This window comes from Microcebus murinus, chromosome 16, assembly GCF_040939455.1.
Source record: "Microcebus murinus isolate Inina chromosome 16, M.murinus_Inina_mat1.0, whole genome shotgun sequence".
In the NCBI taxonomy this organism is placed as follows: domain Eukaryota; kingdom Metazoa; phylum Chordata; class Mammalia; order Primates; family Cheirogaleidae; genus Microcebus; species Microcebus murinus.
The window spans coordinates 55,257,448-55,271,228 of NC_134119.1; the positions used below are offsets into that span (position 1 = coordinate 55,257,448).

Consider the following 13,781-nt stretch of genomic DNA (forward strand, 5'->3'; position numbering starts at 1 on the left):
CTGCGTAGAATCTTTGCAAAGCCCTTGTCTTTTGTGTTCTTCCCCCAGATAACTCTGATCTCATTTTCTCCCTCTCCTGTCTTCCTTGCTCATCTGTTCCACCCATCCTGGTGCTGTTCCTTACACAAGACGAGCATGGCCCTACCTCAGGGCCCTTGCACTTGCTGTTCCTCTGGGCTGGACTTTGCCATTCCCAGACTACTCTGCTCCCTCACTTCACTCAGGTCTCTGCTCAAGTGTCACCTCTTCCAGAGCCCTCCCCCATCTAAAACAGCATGTCTTCCCCCATCACTTCCCTGCTCGGCTCCAGGACCATGGAGCACATGCTGTTCCCGCCCTGTCCCCATTGCCTAGAGCAGTGCCTGGTACACAGCAGGGCTCACCAAATATGTGTTGGGTTCATGAATGAGAGAATGAATAGATCCTTTACCTGCACAGAAAAACTTGGATCCAATTCCTGAGCATGGAGGCATTTTCCTACCCATCACTGCCCCCCTGGGGACAATGCCCCTGTTGGCTGTGGTTATGACGACCACAATGAGGATGAGAAATGGATGGCAGGTTGTAGTGTACGTTCGAGCTATCAGATGGAATTTGTCTAACACAGTGGTTAGCACATTGAAAATATGATAAATAGATTGTAAGTTTGAGATTCTAACCTAGGATTCCTTGTATACCCTCAACGATGGGCAGCCCTCTCCCTCTGAGGCAGCCCATTGCATTTAGGGGCTGCTCTAGGAAGCCACAGGAGGGAGAAAGGGGAAGGGTTTTGGCCAAAGCACAGTTTCTTCCTTCCTTAGGTTAAGAGCCTGAGTTTCCAGAGAGAGAGAGAGAAACCTCTGCTCTATGACTCACCCCTCTGTGGGCTGCAGAATCAAAGGGAATCCCACGGGCAAGGCTCTCCTGGTCTGCCATACCTGAATGAACGGGAAGAGGAGCCCAACGGCAAAGTTGGAGAGCCAGTTGACGGTGCCCGCAACGATGAAGGCAGCTGGTTGCTGCGACTGCTGGAAGAACTCGCTGGTCAAGATGAATGGAATGCCGCCTGCAACGTGAGAGCCAGGACTCGAATTAGTCACCCCGGAACCCCGGAAGGTCGTGCCTCCAACGCCCATCTCCATCTGCCACGCTTTAGAGCCACCACCCCCCCCCCTTCCCGGCAGGGGAAGGCTCTCTTAGCAGGAGCCAGCCCTGCCTGTTTGAATGGCAGCTTTAGGAATAGGTGCTGGGGTTGGGTGGCCCTCAGCCCTTCAGTCCTAAATGTATACGATCCACTTCTCTGACATGGCCCATCCAAATGGGACACTCAGCATCCTCTTGGCTCTCCAAATGCTCTCGGAATCAATCTGTGGCCTGTCACAAATTGAATACTATAGGTATCAATTTAATACATAAGGCAACTGACATTTACTGAATATATTGTATTAGGAATGTTTATAATTTAATCTTCAGAATATCTGCCATATCCCTGGATGAGAACTTGCCTGGCCCACAGCCACCCAGCTCCTGAGTAGCACAGTCAGAACTCAGGCTTGGGGCTCTGGCTTCCAAATCTCAAGTTTTCTTCTGCTAATCCTTGCTTGAGAGAAGACAGAAGCCCCTGCCCAACTTGCTACCTTTTGTCCGCCCCCCACCCCCACCTCCCGTTTAACTGCCCTTGACTGGCTGTGTAGTGGACCCCCACAGCTGAGTGTCACTCAGTGGCGACATCCTTGGCATTGGGTTGTGACAGTTCTTTATCTGTCCTGTGCAACTGCAGGATGTTTATCACCCTTTGCCTTCTGGTGCCAAGAGTGCCCCAGTCACCATGGCAACCCAGACTACCTGCACACATTTCCCAGTGCATGCCTGGCAGAGAGTCCCTGAGATCAGCACCCTCCTCCTCCCCGTGTCCTGCTGGGTGAGATGGGGATTGTGCCCTGTGCCCAGACCCAGCACTTGGGGCTCAGCACAATGGCTGGGGTCCTGTTTGCACTGCCCATTTTCAACTAGAGTCACCGCTTTGTCAATTAGATCCCTACTCTGGAGCTTGCTGGGAGTGGGAGAGAGAAAACTCTAGGGAGATAACAAACAACCTGAAAATCACTGGTCTGGAGCCATTCATTCTGTCAACATTTAATAGCTATTAACTGGGCTGGGACTGGTCCAACAGTGGTGGTTGAGAGCAAGGACGTTCCTGCCTTCACGGGACCCCCTTGTCTGGTGGGGAGACAAGACAGCTTGCTCAGTGAGAAGGAACTGAGTGAGTGAGTGCGGATGTGGTAAGCGCCCTGGAGGAGCTGCAGAGGGAAATGGGGTCTATCTTAGCGGTGGATGGGAAGGGGTCTCGTGGGGGCGATGTGCATGGTGGGGACATAGCTGGAATAGGAGACGCGGCTTAAGCAGCTCTGGGGCGGATCATGCCAGTGGGGGTACTGGTGGGCAGAGGTCCTGCAGGTGGAAGGATTGGGTCCAGGTCTACCATGGGGGCCAGTCTGTCCCATCACCTGAAAGAGGCCGAGAGGAATGGAAGGAGGCGGCAAAGGTGAATGGGGAGCAATGAAACAGCCTCTTGCAGGTCAAGGAGAGGGGTCTCAACTGGCGAAAACCACTGAGGGCTTCTGTGCAGGGGTTGAGGTGGTTAATTTGCATTCATAGAGGTCACTGCTGTTTGCAGAAAGGCCTGGCGGGTGTTCGAGTGATGCATGAGATGCAGGTGCAGTCCAGGGAGGAGGCGATAGCTGTGTAGGAGGCTCAGATCCTGGCAGCAGGGATGGGAGGAAAGAGCCAAATTTGCAGACACCCCACCCCATGGAAGTAAAGCTTTCCATGGAAGCACTGTATTCAGCATTGAGTCGACCCAACCAAGCAAGCCAGGGGCACAGAGCCACAAAGCCAGGACCAACTCAAGCCTGTCTCTCTCCAGAGCTTTCACTACTGTCACCCCACTCTGCCACCAGCAAGCTTTGGACTCCAACAAATCAAACATGGCTCATATTTGTCTTTATGTGTTTGGTTTATTTCACTTAACATAATGTTCCAGGTCCATTCATGTTGTTGCAAATGGCAGGATTTCATCCTTTTTGTGACTATATAATATTCCATTGTGTATATACCACAATTTCTCTATCCATTAATCTGTTGATGGGCACTTATGGTTAGAACTGGAGAACATTATGTTAAGTAAAATAAGCCAAACACGGAAAGATAAATCTTGCATGTTCTCATTCACATGTGGGAACTAAATATTAAAACAATTGATCTCATGGAGACAGGGAGTAGAATCATGGTTATCAGAGGCTGGGAAGGGTAGCGGGGAAGGAGGATAAAGTGAGGATGATTAATGGGTACAAAAATGCAGTTAGATATTTAGACAGAGTGAACAATATTTGATAGCACAACAAAGTGACTAACAATAATTAACAATAAGTTAGGGTATACTTTAAAGTAACTAAAAGAGTAGAATTGGAATGTTCCTAAGACAAAGAAATGATAAATGCCTGAGGTGATGGGTACCCCAATTACCCTGATTTGATTAGTTCACATTGTATGCCTGTATCAAAACATCATATATGTCCTATAAATACATACAACTATTATGTACCCATAATAATTTAAAAAATATACATTTTTAAAAATGGCTCAGAATGGAGCCTTACTGTCCCCTAGAATGTGAGCCCTCAGAGGTGGTGCTGTCTCCTGGCACTCTTGACAGAGAGTAGATTCTCCATCAATACTTACATAAATGCTCAAGATTTGATTTAGACAGGACTTGATATGCTGTTTACTACAAAGAAAGTGAATGCTGTATCTTAAAGGTATGATATTTATGGATGGAACTGTAGAACATTGGTAAGTGAAATGTGTGAGAACAATGGTTACACACCGGAATGTAATAAAACCAGCCTTTGGGTCCATAGAATGCAGAATATCTCATTGTCTGACAGTGTTTGTGTCACACACACAGATGGTCCTGCAGCTAACACTCCTGGGAACCTCATGGCATGTCCTAGAAGGGTCAGTTTACAGCTATTTTGTAGGTTGAAGGCTGAACAGGGTTGGGAGCTGGTGTTTCACTTTCCCTGACATCCCTACGGATATTTCTGGAAGCTCCTGGGGATAACTCAGCACTTCCAATGCTGGTACATTGACATGTGGTACCTCAACTTACAATGAGTAGAACATTGACAGATCTGCCTCCCTGCATGTCTGTTTGTCTATCCAGGGCTGGGGACATGACTTGTTTTTTGTTTAAGACTCTGCTCCTAGCACAGTGATGAGCACATGTTCTGCTGTCTTTACGGTAAAATCTGAATGTTCTCCCAAATTCTGGAATTTGTCTCTCTTTTCTGAAGGCATTGGTAGCCTGATTTCATAAGAGTCTCTCAGGGTCTATCTTTCAAGTTCAGGATAAAATGAGAAAGAATAGGGTTAGATATGCAAACAAAATGGATTTCTGGAAGACCCTTTATTTTTGTTTTGTTTTTAAAAATGAAAATATTTTTATTATTTTTCTTGATTATCAGGAATAATATTTGCTTATTTACAACAAAGAAAGCATATAACAGGACAACATGGAAAAGTATAAAAAAGGAAACAAAACCCACCCCTAAACCTTCCACCCAGAGATGACCTCCATCTATATTTGGTACTTGGCGCTGACATTGAATGCTCTGTGAAGAAGGTTGGGGTTAGGAGGCTATTCCTCCTTTAGGTGATTGGCTTTTTATACCTAAAGGCCTGAGGAACTCTTTGCTTAGCCTTGAAATTCATTAACTTAACTATGAAATTATTTGGTGCTGATCTTCCCATAATGATTTTTCATAGAACATAGCATGTCCCTTTGAATTGCACTATTCTTTACAGTTTTAGAAAAAATAATTCTATACTTCATCTGGAACCAGAGAAGACCTTGTATAGCCAAAGCAATTCTAAGCAAAAAGAATAAATTGGGAGGCATCAGTATGCCAGACTTCAAACTTTACTACAAAACTATAGTAACCAAAACAGCATAGTACTGGCACAAGAACAGAGATATAGACCTTTGGAATAGGACAGAGAGCCCAGATACAAAATCATCCTCCTATTGTCATATAATCTTGACAAAGCAGACAAAAATATACATTGGGGAAAAGAATCACTATTCAGTAAGTGTGCTGGCAAAATTGGATATCCACATTCTGAAGATTGAAACTAGACATCCACCTCTCACCTCTCACAAAAATCAACTCATGATGGATAATAGACTTAACCCTCAGGTGTGAAACCTTAAGAATTCTGGAAGAAAATGTTGGGAAGACGCTTTTAGACATGGGCCTAGGCAAATAAAAAATTTATGAAGAAGACCCCCAAAGCAATCACAGAAACAAAAATAAACAAATAGGACCTGATCAAATTAAAAAGCTTCTGCACAGCCAAGGAACTATCACTAGAACAAATAGACAACCTACAGAACAGGAGAATTTACTTGCTTTCTACACATCTGTTAAAGGGCTGGTAACAAGAATCTACATAGAAATTAAGGAAATCAACAAGAAAAAAATCAACCAACCCCTCAATAAATGGGCAAAGGACAGGACCAGAAACTTTTCAAAAGAAGACAGATTAATGGCCAGCAAACATATAAAAAAATGCTCAGTATCTCTAATCATTAGGGAGATGCAAATCAAAACCACAATGAAATATCACCTAACTCCAGTGAGATGGCTCTTATCAAAAAGTTCCAAAACAACAAATGCTGGTGTGGATGTGGAGAGATAGGAACACTCTTACACTCCTGGTGGGACTGCAAATTAGTACAACACCTGTGGAAAGTAATTTGGAGATACCTCAAAGAGCTAAAAATAGAAATCCCATTTGATCCAAGCAATCCCACCACTAGGCATCTATCCAAAGGAAAAAAAGACATTCTATAATAAAGACATCTGCAATTGAATGTTTATGGCAGCACAATTCACAATTACAAAGATATGCAAACAATCCAAGTGCCCATCAATACATGAGTGGATTAATAAAATGTGGTGTATGTATACCATGGGGTACTACTCAGCCACAGAAAACAATGGTGATATAGCACCTCTTGTATTATCCTGGATAGAGCTGGAACCCATTCTGCTAAGTGAAGTATCACAAGAATGGAAAAACAAGCAAGCACCACATGTACTCACCAGCAAATTGGTATTAACTGATCAACACTTAAGTGCACATATAGTGGTAACATTCATCAGGTGTTGGGCAGATGGGAAGGGTAAGGAGGGAGTGGGTATATACACACTTAATGGGTGTGGTGGTCACAGTCTGGGGGATGGAAACGCTTAAAACTCTGACTTGGATAGGGCAAGTAGGGTGTTAAAACAGAAGCGTCACTTAGACTTGAAACTAAGAAACCACAGAGATGAGAATTCTGCTGCCAGGCCACCAGGACAGAAACACCAATGAGGAACTTTTCTTAGCTCTTGAGTCCTTCACTCATTTTAAGATTAGAAGTGGGGGAGAGAGTGGAGAAGCAGGGGCATTTCTGTGTGTACGTGGGGGTGGCTATGCAGAGCTGTGATCCCTTCCCCCATCCCGACACGGGGGGCGGGGGGCTAGGGTGCCCCACTCGATCCAAGTCTGTGAAAGGGGCTCATATGGGTCCCCTGATAGCTGGGTGTGTGTCCTCCATGGGCAGGGACACCACGGACAGGACTCTGACTGCCTGGGAAAGAGATGGGCTGGTAACCCACTGCTCCCGAGGACCTAGGGGTCAGTAGAATTGTCCCAAGGCCTGATGGACTGTCCTGTGCAGGAGAAGATCCCCACTGACTCAGCTTCAAGGTTTCATGTTGAGCTCTTCCTGTGAACTGGTGGAGCGGGTCTGCGGGTACATCTCACACACCTGTCTCCCCTACCTAAAGCCCTGGAATACATTGCCTAGCCACATGTAACCACGTCCATCCCAGCATATGCTTTGCACAGTCACACATCCACGACTTTGTACCAGTGCCTCCACCAGCCCTGCCTTTCCCTCCATCAGCCTTGGGCTGACAGAGCACCTCAGTGGATTCGTGCCTGATCCCCCAGGGCAGCCCCGAGTTCTCTGTTGTCTCCTGGCCCTCTGCTGCACTCCCACTGGAACAAGCAGTCTGTTCAGGTGGGTGTTCGTCAAGTTCCATCTGCCCCCCATGCAGAGTGCCACTCACCCTCTCTGAGGGGCCACACCCAGGGCAGGGGCTCCAATCTCAGAACTGCCGGGCAGTGCAGCCTGGTGCACTGACTGACCCACTGCACAGAGCAGGCAGCTGTCCCCATAATCTCCCTTGGACACAGGCTAGTGATGTAATTAGAAGCCAGGTGACCTGATCACAATCAACTCCCGCCTGGCTGGAAAGCTCTTGACTTTAAAATATCAAGCTAACCAGGACTTCTTCCCCCAAAGTGCTTAGTACCCAGATGGGGAAATGCAATTCACACACTTATTCCCCTTGGATACTTGCAACTTTGTAAAATGGCATAACGTAAACAAGAAAGCCTCCCCTCCCCGTGGCCACCTAATGGGCAGCTTGTGTGTCATGCAGGAAGTCACGTCTGTGGAGCTGGCAGCCATTTTATTAATCCACTTCTGTCACATCCCGGAGCCCCCATCCCGTGGGATTTACTGAGTCGTTAGTAGTCCCAGGGCAGGCCTTCTCTCCCCAGCATTCTGTGGCTGATGCTGAAGATTTGGGAACAGAATGTTTATTTTTTCCAAGTTTAAACACTGAGACAACAGAAGTCAGCTCATGGCCGCCTGGTGTTTGCTTAACATTTTGAGTAGAGGTGAGACTCCCAGCGGCACACAGCTCTGTGTGTCCAGGAGCCCCCAGAGGGGTGGGCTCTGGTTCTCTGTGGGCTCAAAGTTGCTTCTAAAAAGAGAAAAGACAAAGGAACCTTTTCCTACACCAAAGAGTTTGTTTCCAGCTCTTCAAATTCCAAAAGAGAAATGGGCTCGCTGATGGTTTTTATTTTAGTGTTTATTTAACCTACAAGTGAAGACAATGAAAATAATCGATTGTGTGCATTGACAAAGCCCATCAGCACTGGCCATCTTATCTGCTTCCCGCAGCAATGCACAGAGGAGAAATAGTGCCAGTCGGGACCTGATTTTCCCGGGGAGGAAGGGGAGGCCGAGAGGTAGGATGGACGGGCCGTGGTTTTGAGCCTCAGGTCTCAGTATCAGCTCCTGTCTCCACCTGGCTTCCAGAATAGACTCTAACATGCAAATCTGGCCAACCCACTTCTGTTTGAATCCCAGCTGTGGCTTCCCACTGGCTTCAGGACAATTCTAAATGTTGGGCCTCTGTGTCCTACCTTCTGCCTACCTGTGCACCCCTAACAGCTGCTGCCCCCACTTCCAGGTGCCCCAGCCTCTCGCCCCGGCCTCAGGCTCCTGTGCTCCTCTGCCGTCTCGCACTTGCTGCTCATTTTCCCGGACCAGCACCGAGTATTTTGTCCTCTGGAACTCTTACCTGACACCCAGGCACACCGCGCCACTTGGCAATACATCACTTATTGCTCTCACTTGATTCACACTGATTTTCTCCCCAAAGCTGGGGCCGTCTCCCACTCAGCCTGTAGCCCAGGCCTCCCACAGCGGCTGGCACAGAGCAAGCAGGTGTCTACTGAGTACGGCTCGCCTTGCATGAACTGCTGGTGACAGTCTCTGAAGACAGTTGCTATCTCCAGTCCAGCGTCGTGGGCTGAATGGCACCCCACCCGCAACGTGCGTCCATGTTTTAGCCCTGGGGTGTGCGGCTAGCACCTCACGTGGCGGACAATTTGATTAGGTCAGGGGCCGAGAGAAGAGGGGCTTATCTTTGATCATCAGCCCGGGCCCTAACTGCAATCACGTGTGGCCTCACAAGAGAGCAGCGGCGGGAGACTCGGGCGGCCACGCAGAAGAGGAGGCGGCGCGAAGGTGGAGGCAGAGCTTTGAGTGATGCAGCCACAAACCAAGGAATGCCAGCTGCACCAGAATGCAGGAAAGAGAGGGGGACAGATGCTCCCTGGAGCCTCTGGAGGCGTCTGGCTCTACTGACACCTGCAGCTCAGACTTCCGGCCTCAGAAGTGCCCGGGAACACAGTTCTGCTGTTTGAAGCCCCCAGTCTGAGCCTCCTGTTACAGCAGCCACAGGAAACCAGGATGGTGCTGGAGACCTGGTCCCCCACCCCAGCAGCGGCCAGGAATAGCCGCGTGACGATTCCTCTGCTGGGCTGCAGGGATTGCCCAAGTTACAGTCGCAGCTGCAGACGGAAACCACAGGAAAGACACAGACACCGGCAGTCGTCACTGCGTCCAGGGACTGCAGAGTCCGTTTTTGAAACTTCCTACATTTCTGTTGAAAATCCGGGCTTACGCACTGAAACCGTGAAGGGATCACAGTGTTTCTCAGAGCAGAGTTTGCTGAGGGCTGCTTCTGGGGGGTGAGCCTTTCTGGACAAGGCTTGGCAGAAAATCATGAAGAGCACTGTGTTTTCAGGTGACAAGTGCACTAATCGGCTCTGCCTTAGGCTGTGGGAAAGTGATAGGCGGGAAACCGAACATTTGGAAAATGCCCAGAGGACGGTGGGGAAAGGAGGCTTCAGAGTTGGCCGGACGTGGTCTCAAGTCCTGGCGGGGCCAGCACACGCCCAGGCGGGCCCTGGAGCTGCAGTGTCTTGGGGACGACAGCGTCCGCTCTGCGCAGCACTGGGGGGTCGGGGGGACGTGGTAAGGCACTAACGCCACACACGTGTTCAGCTTAAGGAAAATAACAGTTAGCTTCAAAAGGGCCCCTGGTCTTCTTGAATAACCTCGCAAGCAGCTTGCCCGCCCTCTCTGTTTGGGACTAAGTGTTACGATATATAATAAGTCTCCCATTTCCAGACCCCGCCTGCCCTGCATCTGCAGCTGCCTGGTGATAAGGAAATATCTTCCTGCCAACTTAGCAGCTGTATTAGTTTCCTGTGGCTGCTGCAACAAATCACCACGAACTCGGGCACTTAAAGCAACAGAAATTTATTGTGCCACGGCTCTGGAGGGCAGAAGTCCCAAATCGAAGTGTCAGTAGCTCTGGTCCCTCTGGAGGCTCATGCATGTTTCGCTCCTGGCTCTGGTGCTGCCAGGGACCCTTGCTGCTCCTTAGACCGTGCGCACGTCACTCCACTATTTGCCTCCATCGTCACGTGGCCTTCTCTGTGTCCTTACCTTGCATAGACACCAGTCATTGGATTTAGGGGCCACTCTAAATCTAGGATGGCTTCTCTGCAAAGGCCTTTTTTCTAGACAAGGTTCTTCTGAGGTTCCAAGTGAACATGAATCATGGAGGGACACTCTTCAACCCACCACGGTTGTAAGGAACACTAACATTCGTACCTCACTGACCCAAGGACCACCCACCATGTGTTACCTGGAAGAGTTACAACCTCTGGGCGCCTCAGGGCCTCCACTCGCACAGCGGAGGTGGGTGATCCGTCTGGGCCGTCACTGTGAGGGCTGAGTGGGGCAGCTTGAAAAGCCACGGAGTTAGTAGGTCTAGTCGCTGAGTCTGGCCTCCATACTCAGGAAAGTGGTTTGGGCTGGGACATTTGCTTAGGAATAACCCAGAAAACATGTGGAAATGTCAACCCTGGATCTCCTCAGCAGACCACCCAGGGGCCTGGATGGGGGAAGTTTATCCGTAGAGGAGTGGCTTGAAGCAGCCACCCAGCTGGAGAATGCTGAGCCTGGCTCATCCCCTCATTTCACTGAGGGGGGAACTGAGACCCAGAGAGGAACAAGGACTTGCCCAAGTCACTGTAGATTTTGATGGAGTCATAGTGAGGTTCCAAGAGCATGCACAAACCATGCCTCTGTGAGTTGCAAGGTGTAGTGGGGTATGGTGCATCCTTGTCCTTGCCAGGAATTAGGGCTCAGAGGAATGACAAATAAAGGTGACATGGTTGGCTCAAGGTCAATTCACCAAAAGCTAAAGATGGTAAATGCATTTTTGAATAAGAATATGTTAACAAAAGAAAGCCAGTCTATGGATGTGCAGGTGTGCAAGTATTCCTCGCCATCTGAAGCTTTGCCGTCCAAACTCTTGTCCAAACATAGGAATGAAATAAATTAAGATAAATGTGGGGACATATCCCCTGCTATCCAGATCCTGTTTCTTGTTCTATGTATACGTCTCTGGAACCAAATGGGTCTGGAGAGGGAGGGGAGCATGTGTTCTTGTGGATAAGAATATATTTTATGCCGCTCGGCCTAGCCCTCTCTCTCCCTAGTAACCCTCAGCTGTAACAGCAGGGAACTGAAGCAGGAGGGAACAAAAGGCAAAATTCTACATAATTGACTCTGCAGACACAACGAGGAACTTCAGAGAAATCTGTTAAAACCATTCTATTCCATACACAATCCTGTACAATTTATTCTATTGATAAATAGTTAAAAGAAATAAGGTAAATTCAGCACATTTCCTCTACGATTTGACTTTCAGCAATATGACTATTCTGTTATGCACTGATTTTTGAAAAATTAGCTTTCTGTAAATTGCTTTGCTTCCTGCATAGCTGATAGGTGGAGGGCTGGACCCTTGGAAATTAGCATCATATGTTGAGAATGTTAAAATAATATGGTCTGAGACATTTCCCTGTAGCAATCCTATACCACAGCAATTTGTCTGTTTATCAAACACTCCTCAAAATATTCCAGTGTGAGTGTGCCATGTTCCTAGGGGGGACACTGACACCGATTGTTATTGAAAGTTCCAGTAGCAGAAACTCTGTGTGTGTGTGTGTGTGTGTGTGTGTGTGTGTGTGTGTGCGCGCGCACATGCATGTGTGAGTTTGGGCCACCATTATATCCCTAGGCCTACAAGAAGGCCCACTCTATAGGAGGCATGCAATAATTATTTGTGGAACGGGTACATGAATGAAGGACATATACTTCTCTCTATAATGAGAGCTCATAATTGTCATCTGTTGCTCATTCTATAGTTATAACTTCTGGGGAGATTATAGAATAGCCGCAGTTCTTGGCAGCCTCCTCCTCTGAGAGGTAAACTCTCTTCCTTCACTCTTTAATTCTGGGACAGCCTTGTGACTTGTTCTGGCTGAGAGAACGCAGCACAAGTGACATGGAGTTCCAAGCCTAGACCTCAGACAATTCTGCACATTTCCCCTTCTTCTCTTCCAACTTTGTTACCAGCACGTAAAGAATCCCAGGCTAGCCTGCTGGGGGTGACAGACATGTGGCCAAGTCACCCTTCTCAATGCCAGGCCAGCTTACACAAGCTGGTGCCTGGCCAACCTGCCCGCCTGACGCAGATGGGCGCGGTCTCGTGCAGACCCCAGCGTCCGGTCCAGAGAGCAGAGCTGCCATGTCGACCCAGACACCTGGGAGCAAAATAATAACAGGCTGTTGTTTAATCCACTAGGTTTTGGCGTTATTTGTTACGCAATGGTAGCTGATACGAGTTCCTTAGTGAGCTCCCTGAATTCACTCTTAACAGGCCTCTCCCATCTTCCACATTTAACTTCCAGTGTCCTCCCTCCACAGGAGACATTTTAAACACAGGGCTGGCAACGCTACACTGCAGCTGAACACTCGCTAGCGGCTGCCCTCTCCCGTGAGGACAAGGTCTAAGGGCTTCACCTGTGAGGCCGCAGTGACACAGCCCAGGCTTTCCCCGTGTCGACCTCTGAGCCCTCCACTCCAGCTGCTCTCCACTTGGACGTGTGTTCTCAGCTTTTGTCAGTGCACGTCGCTGGCATCTGCCCATCGCTCTGGTGTTCCTCCTTTTCCCGTCTCCTGGCCACCTCCAGGGCCATTGTTAGCACAAATGGCACTTTTGCTCATTAGAAAATGTGCCCCTTCCTCAAATGAAACCCTTTACATATTGGTGTATCGCTGTATAAAGGGAGCAGCCACACCCTGTGGCCCAGCTCGGCCTTGCCAGGGAGGTTCTCCAGACACCCCAGCAGGTGGCAGAGGCCCTGGGGGTGCACAGACACACCCCGCTGTTGTCCCCTCACCCCAGCCGTGGGCAGGGCACACCCCTCCAAAGGAGGACACCAATGCCACACGCGGAGTCGTGCAGAGCATGGGAGTCAGATCCCTGAGCGTGGGGCAGAAAGGAACCTCAGGGGACACCGACACTGGCTTGCACACATGCGTATGTGCGTGTGTGGGCAAGTGTGTGTGGGAGCATGCATTCATAGCTGTGTGCATGACTGTGTTTGCCTGGGGGTTGATGTAGAGACAGTATATCCCTGAGTGTCAGAACCTGGCTAGGAGATCTCAAACCTCTGCTTTGGTGCTCATGTTCTTACATGTTAGTAACTGTCTAAGATAGGGATGATTTGTCTTTAGACACACATCCTTGTGCAGTGCACAACCTGAGAACCTGTACTTGGTGGCATCGCTTGCTCTGACTCAACATGCAGTTATTAGTCAAACTTTTATCTCCTCTAGGTAACCTGACATCAACTCACCCAGATACGCATCCCCTCTGTGCTTCCATGGTACCTAGGACCTGCCTTTACCTTGGTAGCCTGTTGTAGACCTTAAGAACTCAGGCTATGGAGTCAGATTGATATGAACTAGAATCCTGACTCACTGCTGTGTGACTTAGGTATAGTTCTCAACCTCTCTGAGCTTCAACTTCCCTTCTCCATTTCCGCCTTCCTGGATAGAGCCAATGGCTCTATTCCTTTTCTTTACTTGAAAGCTGGACTTCCAGCTCCTGGTTGGGACCTTTCTTATACCTCTTTGTGGTCCCAGGGCTGAAGGCACTAACTATGGAGTTACTGACTTAACCTGT

General features: G+C 48.6%; 1 protein-coding gene across 5 annotated transcripts in view; it reads right to left on the minus strand.

The window, feature by feature from the left end:
* Positions 1–13,781, minus strand: part of SLC2A9 (solute carrier family 2 member 9) — a 197,561-nt gene that overhangs the window by 18,515 nt on the left and 165,265 nt on the right. For 4 of the 5 annotated variants that reach the window (XM_075992966.1, XM_075992963.1, XM_075992964.1 and 1 more), the window contains one exon: positions 918–1,045. In XM_075992966.1, coding sequence (XP_075849081.1) covers positions 918–1,045 — 128 coding nt within the window. Of the gene's footprint in view, positions 1–855; positions 1,046–13,781 lie in introns of all 5 variants that reach the window. The other variant, XM_075992965.1, reaches the window with a different exon arrangement.